The sequence below is a fragment of the Platalea leucorodia genome, assembly GCF_965183815.1.
Source record: "Platalea leucorodia genome assembly, chromosome: 1".
Taxonomy (NCBI): Eukaryota; Metazoa; Chordata; class Aves; order Pelecaniformes; family Threskiornithidae; genus Platalea; species Platalea leucorodia.
Window position 1 is genome coordinate 123,501,610 of NC_138823.1, and position 13,648 is coordinate 123,515,257.

The following is a 13,648-nucleotide window of genomic DNA, read 5'->3' on the forward strand; positions in this document are numbered from 1 at the left end:
GGTGATGCTAGGCTTGCCTAGGGCTCAGCAGGGTGCTGCTGGAAATCATAGAGGTGTGGGCAGTCAGGCTTTGCATGCCTGTAGGGAAGCTGAGAGCTATTTTTCTGTCTGGCCTTCACTGAAGGAACAGCCGAGAAGCAAAGGCTGCACTGTTAACATTTGCTGGGAAGGGGGAGGCTGTAGAGCATCCCACCGTCCCTCAAGGTTAGAGCAACTACAGCAAGGCTGGTGCTGGCAGCGCTGCCTTGCCGCTGGCGGGGGTCCTGTCTTGACCCGTCCCCACTGCGCGCTCGGCGGCAGCCCTGCAGCAAGGCTGCCTGCAGGCCCCTCCATGCTGTCCCCAGGCAGCTGGTTTCAGCCGGCTGCGAAGCATCCTCACTCTGCAGCTTGATTTATAGTCTGGTAATATGGGGCAGGGGGTAGCTGGCTTAAAGGAAGAGCTGGTCACCTGCAGCTGTCTGCCCAGGGGGGCACCGAGGCAGGGCCTGCTTCACAAAGCCCCCGCTTGCCAATTTTAGACTGGATGTGGCCTCTGTGCTTTGCACCACACCTGACATTGGCTACGTGTGTTGCTCTCTTCAGAGCACCAGGTGCCCAGAGAGGCTGTGAGATCGTTAGCGTTGAACATCATACTCAAAATTCAATAAGGTCTTGAGCACCTTGATCTAAGGTTTTGAACAGGAGCCTGGACCAGATGACCAGCGAGGCCAGCGCCTGGACTGGAGGACCCTGCCACCTCAGTTATTCTGCAATTCTGCTTCAACTCATGAACGAAGACACCTGGGTAGCTGTTTTGGGAATCCCCACTTGAAGGTTCAAAGGGAGATACTCAGCGCAGCCAAGCATGAGCTCTGGTGGAGGTTTTGGCACCAAAATACATTCTCTGAAAAAAATGGTGTTGCCTGCAGAGTCTCAGATGCCTAAATCATGGACTGCATCCTCTGTAAAGGCTTAGAGTCAACCTAAGTCACACTCAAGGCAATTTTTTTAGTGGGGAGGAAGGTATGTATCTCACTCTTTGTTTAGTAGTGCTTGTGTTCTGCTTGTCTTCCATGGGAGGGGTATCAACTTAAAAAGGTGAAAGCTCTGAGTGGAGAGCAATAGCTTTAAGGCACAAGCACATTAATCATACACTTCTCAGTGACACAGATTTAGTGGGCTGTCTTCTGGCTCACTTCTTTAATACCAGCACCAAAACGACTGAGGTTTAACTAAGGCCTTATCATAGAATCATAGAATCATTTAGGTTGGAAAAGACCTTTAAGATCATCGAGTCCAGCCATTAACCTAGCACTACCAAGTCCACCACTAAACCGTGTCCCTAAGTGCCACATTTACTGAGAATTGAGCGACCTAAAAGTAGGAGAGCATCAGCTGTGAACCCTCTTCTCCCTCCCCTCCCCTGAGACTAGTGAAGGTTTCACACTGCAGGGGCTAACGGGCCAGCAAGTCCGGGTATCCGCTAGGGCTGTTCTGCTGAAGGGCGGGGTGGAGATGGCGGGAAGGAGTCGTGAGCAAAGCAGGGCACATGCCACGGCCATCGGCCATGCTGAGCATGACATTCAGGCCCCTGGTGGGAAGGAATGGGCCTGAATCATTTTAGGATAGGGTTCATTTTAGGAAGAGCCCTCTGCCTGTTCTGGATGCTCCAGAGGTGAAAGACAAACTTGAGTCGGTGTTATTTTATTTGCTCCAATAAACATTTGATTTATACAAAACAAAACAGTCAAAAAAAAAAAAAAACCAACCCAAAACTGTTTACAAAGCAAGTTAAGTGCTTGAAACATTTGATATACAAGAGTATATATTGTTCACATTCCTATTTCATACATGATGTACAGGTGAAATATTCCTTAAAAGAATAAAAATTTTCCTTTACATGTAGTAGTAAAAAAAAAAAAAAAAAAAAAAAAAATTAAAATGTCAGTATTGTCAGGAACTACGGGCCGCCGTTCCTTTACCTTCGGGGTGGATGGAGGAAGAGACAGGGGCCGCGCCGTTCCCTCTCCCCCCGCCCGGCTCCGGGCAGGGGAGGCGGCGGCGCGGCAGCAGCGCGTCGCTAGAGGGCAGCGGGCCCCGCCGCCAGCGGCCCCGCGCCTCGGCCCGCCCGCCCTTCTTTTTATTTTTTTATTTTTTTTAACAAAAAAACCAAATCCCCCCTAAAATTTTACCTAGTGTCCTCTGAATTCCACTGCAGTTGTTGAGGTTTTGCCCCGCTCTGTTTAAATATTTCTGAGTAGTTTGGTTAAAATGCAAAAAGAAAAAAAAAAAAGGTGGATACAAACCCATTTCAAATAAAATATTTGTCATCATAAATCTTAACTCCTATTTGAATAAGCATGTTTCCTATTGATTTACATGGCAATGTCTTCTAGAGAAATATCGATGTTTATGTCAAAGGTGTTTAATAAATGGCACCAGGTACATCTGTACAGGACTGGTTTGTGCTGGCTGCATTTCTAATTTCCAAGGCTGGCTTACGTGCCATGGAGAAGAAAAAAGTGAAAAAAATCACTGCAAAACTCCTGAAGACAAAATTGTTAGCATTTATTAAACACATTGCTGTCATTTATATAGGCTCAATGTGATGTCAACAGTCTTAAACATTTTGGAGAACTGAAAGAATGTAAGCAATGTCTGAGGGATCCTTTGGGAATAAATCATCTTTCTTGGGTTTGGGGTTTTTTTTCTGTTAATTGCTGACTTGCTGAGGGCAGCCCTATATGCAAGCAGTGCTGAGGGCAGGATATGCCATTAACCTAATGCTGCGGAGCTTTCCCTCACCTCCAAAGTCCTTTTGCAAAAATAAAGGCGCTGGCTGTTGTCTCTTACTTTTCTCTAGAAAGTGCGGAACAGAGTCAGATTGTGGTGTCTCAAGCAATTAGACATGCTGTACGGGGAAAAAAAAAGTTTGTTCTTACAGCAACACAATCAAGGTAAAAGGAAATAAAAAAAAATAGTACTGCCCGCACTCAGAATGCACAGCAAATATAAAACATCTGCTTGGATTATTGCTGGCCCTGTCTTGTTTTGTATGGGTTGGGGATGGGGGTGGGAGGAGGGGAAAACTCAACCCACTGATATTTTGCAACCTGCTTGCAAGCAGCGTGAATTCAAAGCAATAAACTTATAACATTAATGACCTCTGTATGGAAACACACACGTGGGAGGGACCAAACCTCCTCGCACTCCCGTTCTGGGACACTATGAAGACACCGGGGTTAAGGTGAGAGGGCAAAGGCATCCCTGAACCTTCCAAAATGTGCTGCAGACAGGAATGCATAGGTAGAACTGCAGAGCCAAATTGGCCTGCCCGCTGTGACACTGCTCCTGCAACTGTCAACTGCAGGGCCACAGCTGGGTGGTCACAGCACATGCTTTGAAAGCCATCTTCTTGTTGCATATTATCCCTATCTTTTTGGCAGAGCGCTTAGTGCACAATTGCTGGTGTCGTGCTATGCCAGTCTCCCCAGGCTCCTTCCCTAAGGGGAGGGATCTCTAATGCACTGGTGATTTCCTGGAAGCACTTTTTTTTTTTTAACTCTTTTTTTCAGAGCATGGCTGTTTATAGATATATAGATAGATATATATATACATACACACACATTTTTATATATATATGTATATATATATAAAAATAGCAATTTCATAGTTATATACAGGCATTAATAAAGTGCATAATGTTATTGGCTATTTTCAAATCTCATTTCCTGAGGAAGTGCTAACATACATAGCTCCTCCTACGACATGATGCTGGCAGCCAATGCTAGGGTATGACACCTACTCCCTGGCTTTTAATTCCCACGAATACATCTCCCTGTCCGGAGCCGGAGCCTAAAGGGAGTAGTGACAGCCTCAGTCCTCCAGGAAGCAAGTCAAGGCACCGATCGAGACTTCTTCCTTTGCCAAGGTGAACGCATCTAGGAGCGACTTCCCTCCATTTCGGAGCTCTTGGGTGTGCGCTACTTGGCGGTGGTCACGGAGACGTCTTCGGGGATCTTCTCCTCCGAACAGCTTCTTCCCGAGAGCTTGTCATGGTGCTTGAGCTCGCTGAAGCGCTCCGCAACGCACTGCGCAGTGAGCCGGGCCTCAGGGTCATGGTCCCAGCACTCAATAAGAGTCTCGCACACCATCTGAATGCCCTGCAGAGAGCACAGAGAGAGCAGCCGTGATGGGGCCAGTCATCGCCGAAGCCCGCGCGTGAGAGTTGCTTTAGTGCCCTCTGAAGTTCAGGGGGTTAATCACGGGTGTCCTGGAGGTGCTTTATGGGCTCTGCTGCTACTGTCATGGGGGCATGCTTCGCCTTTTTTTTTTAAAAGAAACCCTACTACAATATTTTCAGCACTTTAGTTGGTGCTGTCATTTCTGGGCATATGTTCTGATACTTTATAACAAGAAAAATGTTGCTTTGGAAAACTGCTATAGAATCAAGTAGGGTTTTTTTTAATGAATATGATCAGAATTCTTCGATAACGTGACTTCCCGCTCAACCCATGCCTTTGCGTGCCTGAATTCTCCTTGGGTTTTTTGAACAAAATTCTGATTGCCAGCAATATCAGCCTTTTCATCAGCCCTTTATGAATTCCTTGCAGACTAACTGAATCTATGTGCAAATATGGGCCACAGTCCCACAAACACTTAAACACGCCACTTACAGATGTAACTATTTAACCTTCATTTCAATGCTGATGCACATGTTTACAGGAGCAAAAACCAGTTGCATCTCTGTAATGCATTTTATAAACATGAGGTATTTGCCAGGAAATTGTGTGCTTTGCTTTATGACACTAAAAGCCCATTAAGTAGGATTTATCTTAAACTTCTTATTTAAAAAAATAACATTTCACAACACTGCATTAATTGCATAATTTACCTAATTGGTGATGTTGACTGATGTCAATGTTAATAGCAGAACGTTATTGTCTGTACACAAATAACATTAGTTTTCTGCTGGCATTGAAATTACAAGCAGTAAATTAAATTAAATATTAAACATTAACTTGAAATCAATAGTGCAACAAATCTCATTTGGGGGGGGGGGAATTGTAATATGTAAATTCATTCCAGAATTTTATCACGATGAATAATGAGTTCATTACAAAAACACGACTGCAGAGGAAGGAAATGAATATGGAAGAGCCATTAGAGTAAGAGCAACTTCTATGGAGTTCAAAGCAGATCCTCAGCTGCTGCAAACTGTCACGGCCCCGCAGAAGCCGATGCGTCACTGCATTTTAGATGGCGCAATGTGAAACACTGAAGGGATTCAGACAAAGGGAATTAAATCCACCTTCATTAAATGTCCTGTGAGTGTGTTATCAGGCATCCATTTCCTGCCTTAGACTCTTCGCTGAACCCTGCTGAAGCCAGCTGTGCCAGTCCCAGTGAGACACAAGCACAGATGCGTGGTTCTCCCAGTCTGTGGGGTGCCCTGTACTGGGGCAAACTGAGGTTGGGGTTTTACACGGGGAAGAAATCTCTGAAGTTGAATGCAGGACACCTAGGTCCAAATCCGTGATCGTTTTACTGGCTATGTAAACCCAGAGGCGATGAAATTCACAGTGTATCTATCTTACAGCTCTACTCCAGTATCTCGAGCTGCAGCTCTCTGCACACTCAGGCTTGCTGCCACGAGAGCAGCTGCAGGCCTGCCTGATGCCTGAGCACCACGGGGATCCCGAGCCCGGTGCTTCCCCTGCCCAGGCACCCTGGGCATGCCGGCACACCTACGCTTGCCGCTATGCCTGGCTGTGCATGAAACGAGCTCCTGGACGCTCCTCTCCAAGGCATAATGGGCGGTACTGCCTGTTTCTACTGCCACGTAATGCCGCAGTGCCCGCAGGAGTAACCTTGTGCTGAACGCAGACAAATCTCTGGGCTGCCTAACACTGCCCCAGGCCTGCTTTAAGTGCCAATGACTCTTGCTTTATAGGGGCTTTCAACACCTTCTATTACATGTACATCATCTGACTCTTCCCAAATGCAGAACTGAAATATTTGCTGACCTTGTCTGCCTTTGCATTAGCATAAGCAGTATCTTTCTTTCATATCCAGCAACAGATTGGTACTAAGTTAGATTTCCTTTTGCTCTTGAGAAAACTGTGATTATCCTCAAGTTTGCTGACCACAGATCTTCCTGTTGTTCTTGTTTCCCTAATCAGTTCTGCACCCTCCTTTACTTTAATTTTTTTCACACGAGACCATGTCTTTTGAATACCCCAAGAAATCTTCTCACGCTGTTCCTAATTTTAAGCATTTTCTACTATATATTTTTTATCTCCCAAATGATCTGGCTCATGAGTCTTTTCTGTTTTGTTAATTGGGCTCTTCTAAAGTACCACCTATATTATTACCTGTTTGGACTTCATTTTGGCTTTGTGGAAAACAAACAACTGCAGTCAACTCATGATCCCCTTTACCAGCTCATCCACAATTTTTATAAAATTTCTGCAACTAGTTCTTTTCTATAAAGATGACCGTTAGTATAATCTCTCCTTCCCAGCTCAACTTGTAATTTAGAAGATGGTTGTGTGTATGGCTCCTAGAAACGTCAAAGGCTTTTTAGTACTCCTAACATCAGATATCCAGGTGTCCCTCAAAATACAGCTCTGCTCCCTAGTTAAAGCATCCCTCCTCAATAACCCTGCTCATCACAGATGACTACTTAAGGAGCAAGTCCCTGTCATCCAGGAAGGGGCTGCACTTTGCCATAGTCATCAGGCGGCAGATGCGTTGTTCTTGGTTGGAAAGATGATTGATTTTGGACGCTCACTTGGCCTCTCCTAAGTCGGTGTTAGACTGTGATTTTAACATCTCAACTGGAATGAAAAAGGGAGTGTTACATTGCTTCTGATGGAAATACTAGCTGATCTTGGTTGCCTGGGCTTTTATAAACGTTCATAATGCTTCCCTTTTGTCTGTAAAGACCACTCAACATATTTCATTGACAAGTGGAACAACCAAGCCTCACTTTTCCTCTGAGACGATTCTCATTTTATCTCTTCTGATAAAACTGCTCAGAGCAAAGGTGAAGAAATGCATGCCTTTGGCTTGTTTCCATTCCGTTTCATCTACTGAGAAATCAGGCTGCAACTATCGCCTAGGAAGTGCAGCCATGGTGTCCATGAATGGGGAAAGCTGACAGAGGGCTTCACGACATGCAAGGGAAATGGACTGCTAATGCGCAACCTGAATAAAACCAGACCGGCTTGCTGAAGACTCATTTCCCTTTTCTTAAACCTGTCAACAGCTGGGATACAACTATGACTGCTCTCCATGATAAAGTACTGAGATTTGTTCTCTCTGCTGAAGGGGCCCATGTGCAAAGTTCTTCTCTTTGACCTTTCAGAGTCTGAACAGAGTGTGCTTTAAGGCCCTAATTATTCTGTGGCTGTCTGGATGATTGTCGGGTCTCAGGTTTCCAATCTTTTTGTTTTGATCACTTTTAGATTACACTGGGGGGCAGCAGAAATCCCAGGGCTTTCGGGTAGGCACAGTGCAGAGCACTGTGGTGTCTGAACCACGGCAGCACCGATGTCACCACATGACAGAGCTCTAACCCGTGCAAAACAGAGGTCCAGCCTTTTGGGCGGGACACTGAGTTAAGGCTCAGGCCTCAGGCAGCAGCTAAATATATAGCGCAGCTCCCAGCTGCTCACATGTGGTGCTCTTACCTGATGGTTAAGCCAGGAGCTGGGGATCTCGGGTCGCCCTCTGTCTCTTAGGACATTGTCCTTCATGCTTTCCACGCAGGGGTGTTCTCGCACTTTAGAGCCAAACGGGGGCTCGTACTCTTTCACTTCTGCCAAGAGAATAAGCAAACACAAGGGTATTCAGCTGGGCTGCGCTGGTGCCAAGTGTGGAGGGAGCTGGCTGTTCTCTGGAGGAGTAGGAGCTACTGATTAGCTGCTCAGTGCCACTGTTCTGCTTGACCAGCTCCAAACAAAGCAAAGCCAGTTGGCATTTTCAGAAATGTTTCAAATGTGTTTCTCCCACGCACCCCCTCCCTCCCCTCTTTGTTCCTAGCCAACTAAACAATTTTCATTTAAACCCTTCAGGACATAATCATATTAGCAACAGTCAGAGCAGCAGAGTAACTTATAATGGTTTGTGAGCCTTTCAATCTGTGCTGAGGCAAAACACACAGGAGCTTCAAGGTGAGTTTCCCTTGAGCCAGGCTGGTTCCCCTTAGGTCCCCTGGAGTCCACACACACTTACCGAATATAAAATAAACTGAAATCTATCTAGGTCATAATAGATGTTAATGTGCCAGATTGCTAGGAGGAAACAGTTGTTTGAAAAGGACAAAGATACAGTAAGGAACAGTGCTGGAAGCTGCCATGCTGCCCTTGCCTATTACTGAGCCGCGTTCCTTCGTAGAAAGTAGTAGTCTGCTCTTATTTTAGGCCTCTTTCCCAAAATGGGTCAGTTTTGGCCCATGATGTAGGGGGCACAGCTTCCTGAAGGGGCTGCTGCCATTCTAGTTTTTGTTTGCATGTTGCATATTTTCTTTGCTTTTCTTTGGAGAGAGAAAGGAAGAAGCAGACATATGGGACCTTTGGAGAAAACTCAAGAAATCTCTGAGAGCGGAAATATTATAGTAGATGCTGACACAGTGTAGAAAATGCTGTGGTTTCTTTGGGAACAGATGGAGACTTTACTCACAGGCCTAATGACTTGCTAGTATTAGATAAAGATTTATGAAGTTGGCCTGTTCTTCTGCCTCTTACTTCTTTCTAGGAATTAATTGAGGGCAAGAAAAACTGAAGTGTAATCTACAAGGCAGTCTGAAGAATGCATGTGAGTGCCCAGAAGATGTGTGAAAAGAGATGAACAAGACGGAAGACATAGCACTGTTGCGTAATGTTACGAACGAAGTTCAAATGCAGTGTCCAGTGCTGCTCACTCCTCTCAAGGGGCATTTTACGGTAAAAAGAAGCTCCGAGAAGGGTGATAACAATGACTAAAGGCCCAGAAAAAAATGGGAAGAACCTCTAAAGCTTGGCTTTGTTTACTTTGGAGAGAAAGGTAAGGGGTCATATAATAAAATACTGAAAATAACTAACCAATGATCAAGATAACACAGGTCAGACCCTTCTGTCATGTCTCATGATAAAAACAAGGTAGTATTGAACATAACTAAAAGGTGGACTTTTCTCCAAAACCTTAGAAGCAGGCTGTAGATCTCACTTCTGCGTGATGGCCACGAGATGAAGACTTTATCAGGCTACAGAAAAAGAATTTCTAATGCTTAAAATGAATAGCCAAGTTACGATAACAAACATTTTTGAAGGGATAATAAACCTTGTGCTTCAAATGTTCAGCGCTTACAGATCCAGCTGCAAACAACTGTGTGTGCAGTGCAGCAGATCACCCCGCAGATGCCTCCTGCAGAGCTCTCCTCCCTTCTACCGAACCATCTGGTGCTGGCCACTGTCCACACAATGCTCTGGAGAGTGGCTGTAGTCCCGAAACACAACTCCTATCTTCTTATACGTAAATCACTTTCTTTAAGACTTAAGGGCTAAAGTCTGCTTCGCTTTCTTTCCTCTACAAGAAGGCATACCAGTTTCACCCGCATTAATCTGACTTAGAGATTACTCACCCAAAGTAAATTTACAAGACTTTAGCCCTAGAAGTTAATTGGGAAGTTGCCATCTTGCTGGTCAGGCCTGGATTGCTATGTAGCGGATGCACAATGATTACAAAGCAGATACCTCTACCTTCAAAGCTAACCAAAATATTAAAGTTTGCTGGGAAAATTTAAATAGCATGACCTAGATGGCCATTTCCTACACCATCTCCATCAGTCATGGTTTGATTGTGGTAGTGGTCATGGACACCAGCCAAGGCTCTAAGATCTTCTTGCCGTATGAGGAGTCAGAGAAGTCCGAATGTCCAACATAGGGAAGCTGCTGCTGCGGTGCTGACCTGTTCCCTCTCACTGAGCTTAATCCAAAGGCCATTCAGGTTCATGAGATGGTTCAAGTGGGGGAAGGGAAAGCCTTCCTGGGGAACTGATAGGTTTGTAATACATCTTCCCTGTTTGAGAAATTCTTTCTATGCTATGAGCATTCCTCTTCCAAATATAGAGATTGAATAGGTTTTTCAGGGTTTTTTTGGGGGTTTTTTTGGTTGTTTGTTTTTTTTTTTTTTATGGTAAAGAAAGACAAATTGAGGCCAGATACCAATTCACTGTAATGACTTTATAGTGATACAGTTGTGCCTTCCCTCAGTTTGAAAACCATGGAGCATCTTCTTGCTATTTATTACCTTGCTTCTCCATCCCTTAGAAATAAAAGCCCACTGAATCCTCTCGCAGTAAATCATCCTTATGCTGTGGAATCTCAGGTGTCAGACACATTTTGCAGTAATAGCTGGGGTTATTCATGGATCATGTTGACGTGCTACAGTAGATGTAACAGATGTCAGTTTGAGGTAGGTTAAGATGTTTGTGCCTAGCTGCTTCTGCACGGCTGTATACAGATGCTGAATTTATTTTTGATGTCTTATATGTTTCTTTCGATTGTTTTTAGACCAGTCAGGCACTAATAATGACAGCTGGCTGAAGTACCATAAATACCTCAGGTACCATGAACTACAGCACCCTTAGTATTCAGTAATGGCAGAGTTCCTTCAACTTTAACCTCCAGCATTTAATCTTTATGATTGTGAGCTACCTTGCACTAATAATCACTGTACCTCTGGTTTCCTTTGACACTGGCCTGGCCATAACTCTCAGAAAGGCTGGGACTGGACTTTTAGCCCCAAACAGAGACATTACTGAAAATCTATTTGTTGTGCCTGATGAATGCTTCGGAAAATTTGGCCGTGGGTTCCTCATGAAAAATACACCTTGCCCATGTAATCTCTTTCTACTCTAAGCTCTTTGCAGTGAGATTCTCTTCCTTTGGGTCACAACAGCATACCCGCAAACCCTGTCGACATTCCATCATGTGATCTGTCTTACTGATTTCTGTGGGACAACTTCTCATGCTGGAAGATGAAGGCTCATTTGTAGAATCCAAGCAGGAGTGAGGTGAAAGAAGGCCATCAAAAATCAGCCGTGAAGCACACTCCACAGCAGTGGGCTTGTTTTTGGGAACTTTTAGGTCTTTTTGAAACGCCCCTCCCTTTAGGGTTTACAGGGGGAGAGCCACAGAAGGGATAAATCCATCGATGGTAGAGCTACTGTGACAGCTCATGCACACACAGAGGTTGTGTGTGTGCGGATTGTGTCTTTCTTCATGCTAGATGAATTTGGGTGGTCGATCTACTTAGCTGTTGCACAAAGGGATAATAATGCATAAAGCAGAGGCTCAAAAGCCATTTCATGGCCAGGCTTAAGGAGCTGTCAAATGCTTACTTCACATTTTCCCTAGGTTTCCCCGTTCCACTCCTTCAGAATATGGATGCTGGCTGGGAAGGGTGAGGGTGCGTTGGGATGGGTGAACTCACTGTGCAGTTTCCCTTGCACAGACATGATTTAAGTGACTTCACATCTGATGATCAAAGACATAGCCACTCTTCCAAAGGTTTGGGAGTGCACAAGCTCTGCCATCAAGGTACAGTTACAGGCTGCTTAGTCAATGTGTGCTGGATCCTGAGGTGGGAAAGTAGAGGAACACAGAGCACATCAGCACCCAACATGGAGCGTAGCGCAGCGATCTTGTTGAAGCGGGCTTGCTGAAGGACAGCACTTGCTACCTTAAATGTAGTACTGTGGTGACACTTAGAGAATTTCTAGGACATGACTTACTGTCACGGGGTGACACTGCACTGTGTGGATGTACCAGCTCAGGGTTATATGCCACCACAAGCCAGCGCAGTGCAGACATGCCCTAATGGGGCTCCACTCCACAGGAGAGGTTTAAATCAGGCCCCAGCTGCAGCCACCTCAGGGCCCAATGCACAGGCACAGCCCCACTGTACAGGCTATCAAAATGGCCCCTGCCGCCAGAAACTGTTACCTCTCCACGTCAATATGATGAAAGCTGAGCATTTTACAAGGTACAGGATGCACAAATGTTTAGTTACCAAAGCGTGGCTCTTGGCTGACTCTTTCCTAGTAAGCGTAAGATTAATCAGTTATTTTATTCACATTAAACACAGCCCTGGTAAAGCAAGGCTGCCATTTCAAATGAAGCCCTGCTGCTATACCGAAGCCAGCCACCACTCCAGGCAGTACAATACTGCACGAGCAATGTCGCCATTTTCTGTGGGGTTTCTCTTCTCCCTCTTCACCAACCCCGTGTATCCAGAAGTTCCCGTTCCTCTCATTCTCCCCTGCCACCCCCAACAGTCCCTCACCCGTAGCAGCTCCGATACAAAACAGATGGTTTTCTTTTCTTTCTAGGAGGCTGTCAGAGAAATTACACTTGCCTCAGTCGCCGAAGCTGTGTCGCTCTGAAAGCAAGTGGTTGAGATGAAAATTATATTTCTTGCAACGTGCAGCATCTGGTGCACAGCTGTTGCGCTGAATGAAATACCAAGTTAACGGCAGCGTGGAGCAGTTGAAGTTCTCCCCAAAGTAGTATTGCTGAGTTTCTAAATATGCCTCTTAAATTATACTCCGGTGAAAAATCAGTCAAACTCGATCCTTGCCTCTGTCTCTCTTTCCCTTGTGCCCCATTTCTGCTTCTCCATATTTAGCACAACAAAGTAACAATGAACAGCGTGGCCTTTCTCGAAAGCTGATCCCCACCTGCTTATTTACTACGGCAGCTTCACAGTATGGATTATGCTGCTGGGTATTTTTGTTTAAATGTCTGCTGACTGAAAAGGCCTGGCATAGCATGGAGACTGTGTTTGACAAAGCTGCTGTAGTGAAAGGACCTGCCTCCATCGCCTCCCACACTCACTGAACACCTGCACGCTGACAAATGAATCCTGAGAGCTCCCTTTGTAAAAGAAATGTCACTGTACCTTTACATGGCTGAATGGCAATTAGCCACCCCCCATGCTTCCCTCCCTAATTAAAGTTGCTAATGCCGCTGCCTCAGCTTAGACTACCACTCCTGCCCTCTAAACTGCCACAGGTTTCTCTAGTGTCAGGGAGCTGAGACCACAGTCAAGCCTGCCCTGCAAAGACGGTGCCTACATCTTTTAGGCTCCTTGGGAAAGGCTGGCTGCAATCAAGTCAGCCTACTCCAGCTTATACGGGAGGTCATTCCTCTCCATGCCTAACAGTTTAGGAAGAAAAGAGGGGTTTGCGTGAGCGGAGGCAGCTCCTTGGGAAGGCTGCGAGGAGAGGAGGGAGTCTCACAAGTGACAGATGGAGAGAGAAAGCAGAGGGGGAGCTGTAGTCATGAATCACTGTAAGGGTATTTCACCAGCTGGTTGCAAAGATAGCCAGACTGCAAGAACCAGGGGAAAATCTAAGAAGGAAATGAGAGAAACCGTGCAATGCTGCTGCAGCTCAGTACCAGTGACAAGTTAAGGGAGCTACATCCTGGGAGCTGTATTTAACTGCTCTGGATGAAGACAGTAAGTCCAAGTTCCACCCCACACAGATCTGCCCAAGTACTCCTGTGGTTTTGCTGGGGACTTCAGGCCCTGGAAAGATGACTGAAATAGGGAAACGAAATTCAAGAAATGTGTTTCTGGAGGTGAGGATGACTGAGGGATGAAATGAATAGGGAAAATCAGG

At 45.5% G+C, this 13,648-nt stretch overlaps 1 protein-coding gene across 3 annotated transcripts in view; it reads right to left on the reverse strand.

Annotated features, from left to right (window-relative positions):
* Nucleotides 1-1,694: 1,694 nt before the first annotated feature.
* The window catches only part of TGFBR2 (transforming growth factor beta receptor 2), a 61,584-nt gene continuing 49,630 nt past the window's right edge, over nt 1,695-13,648 (reverse strand). For all 3 annotated transcript variants that reach the window (XM_082328654.1, XM_082328656.1, XM_082328655.1), the window contains exons 6-7: nt 7,674-7,801; nt 1,695-4,142 (exon numbers count right to left, since the gene is read on the reverse strand). In XM_082328654.1, coding sequence (XP_082184780.1) covers nt 3,963-4,142; nt 7,674-7,801 — 308 coding nt within the window. In that variant the 3' untranslated portion in view covers nt 1,695-3,962. The remainder of the gene's footprint in view (nt 4,143-7,673; nt 7,802-13,648) is intronic.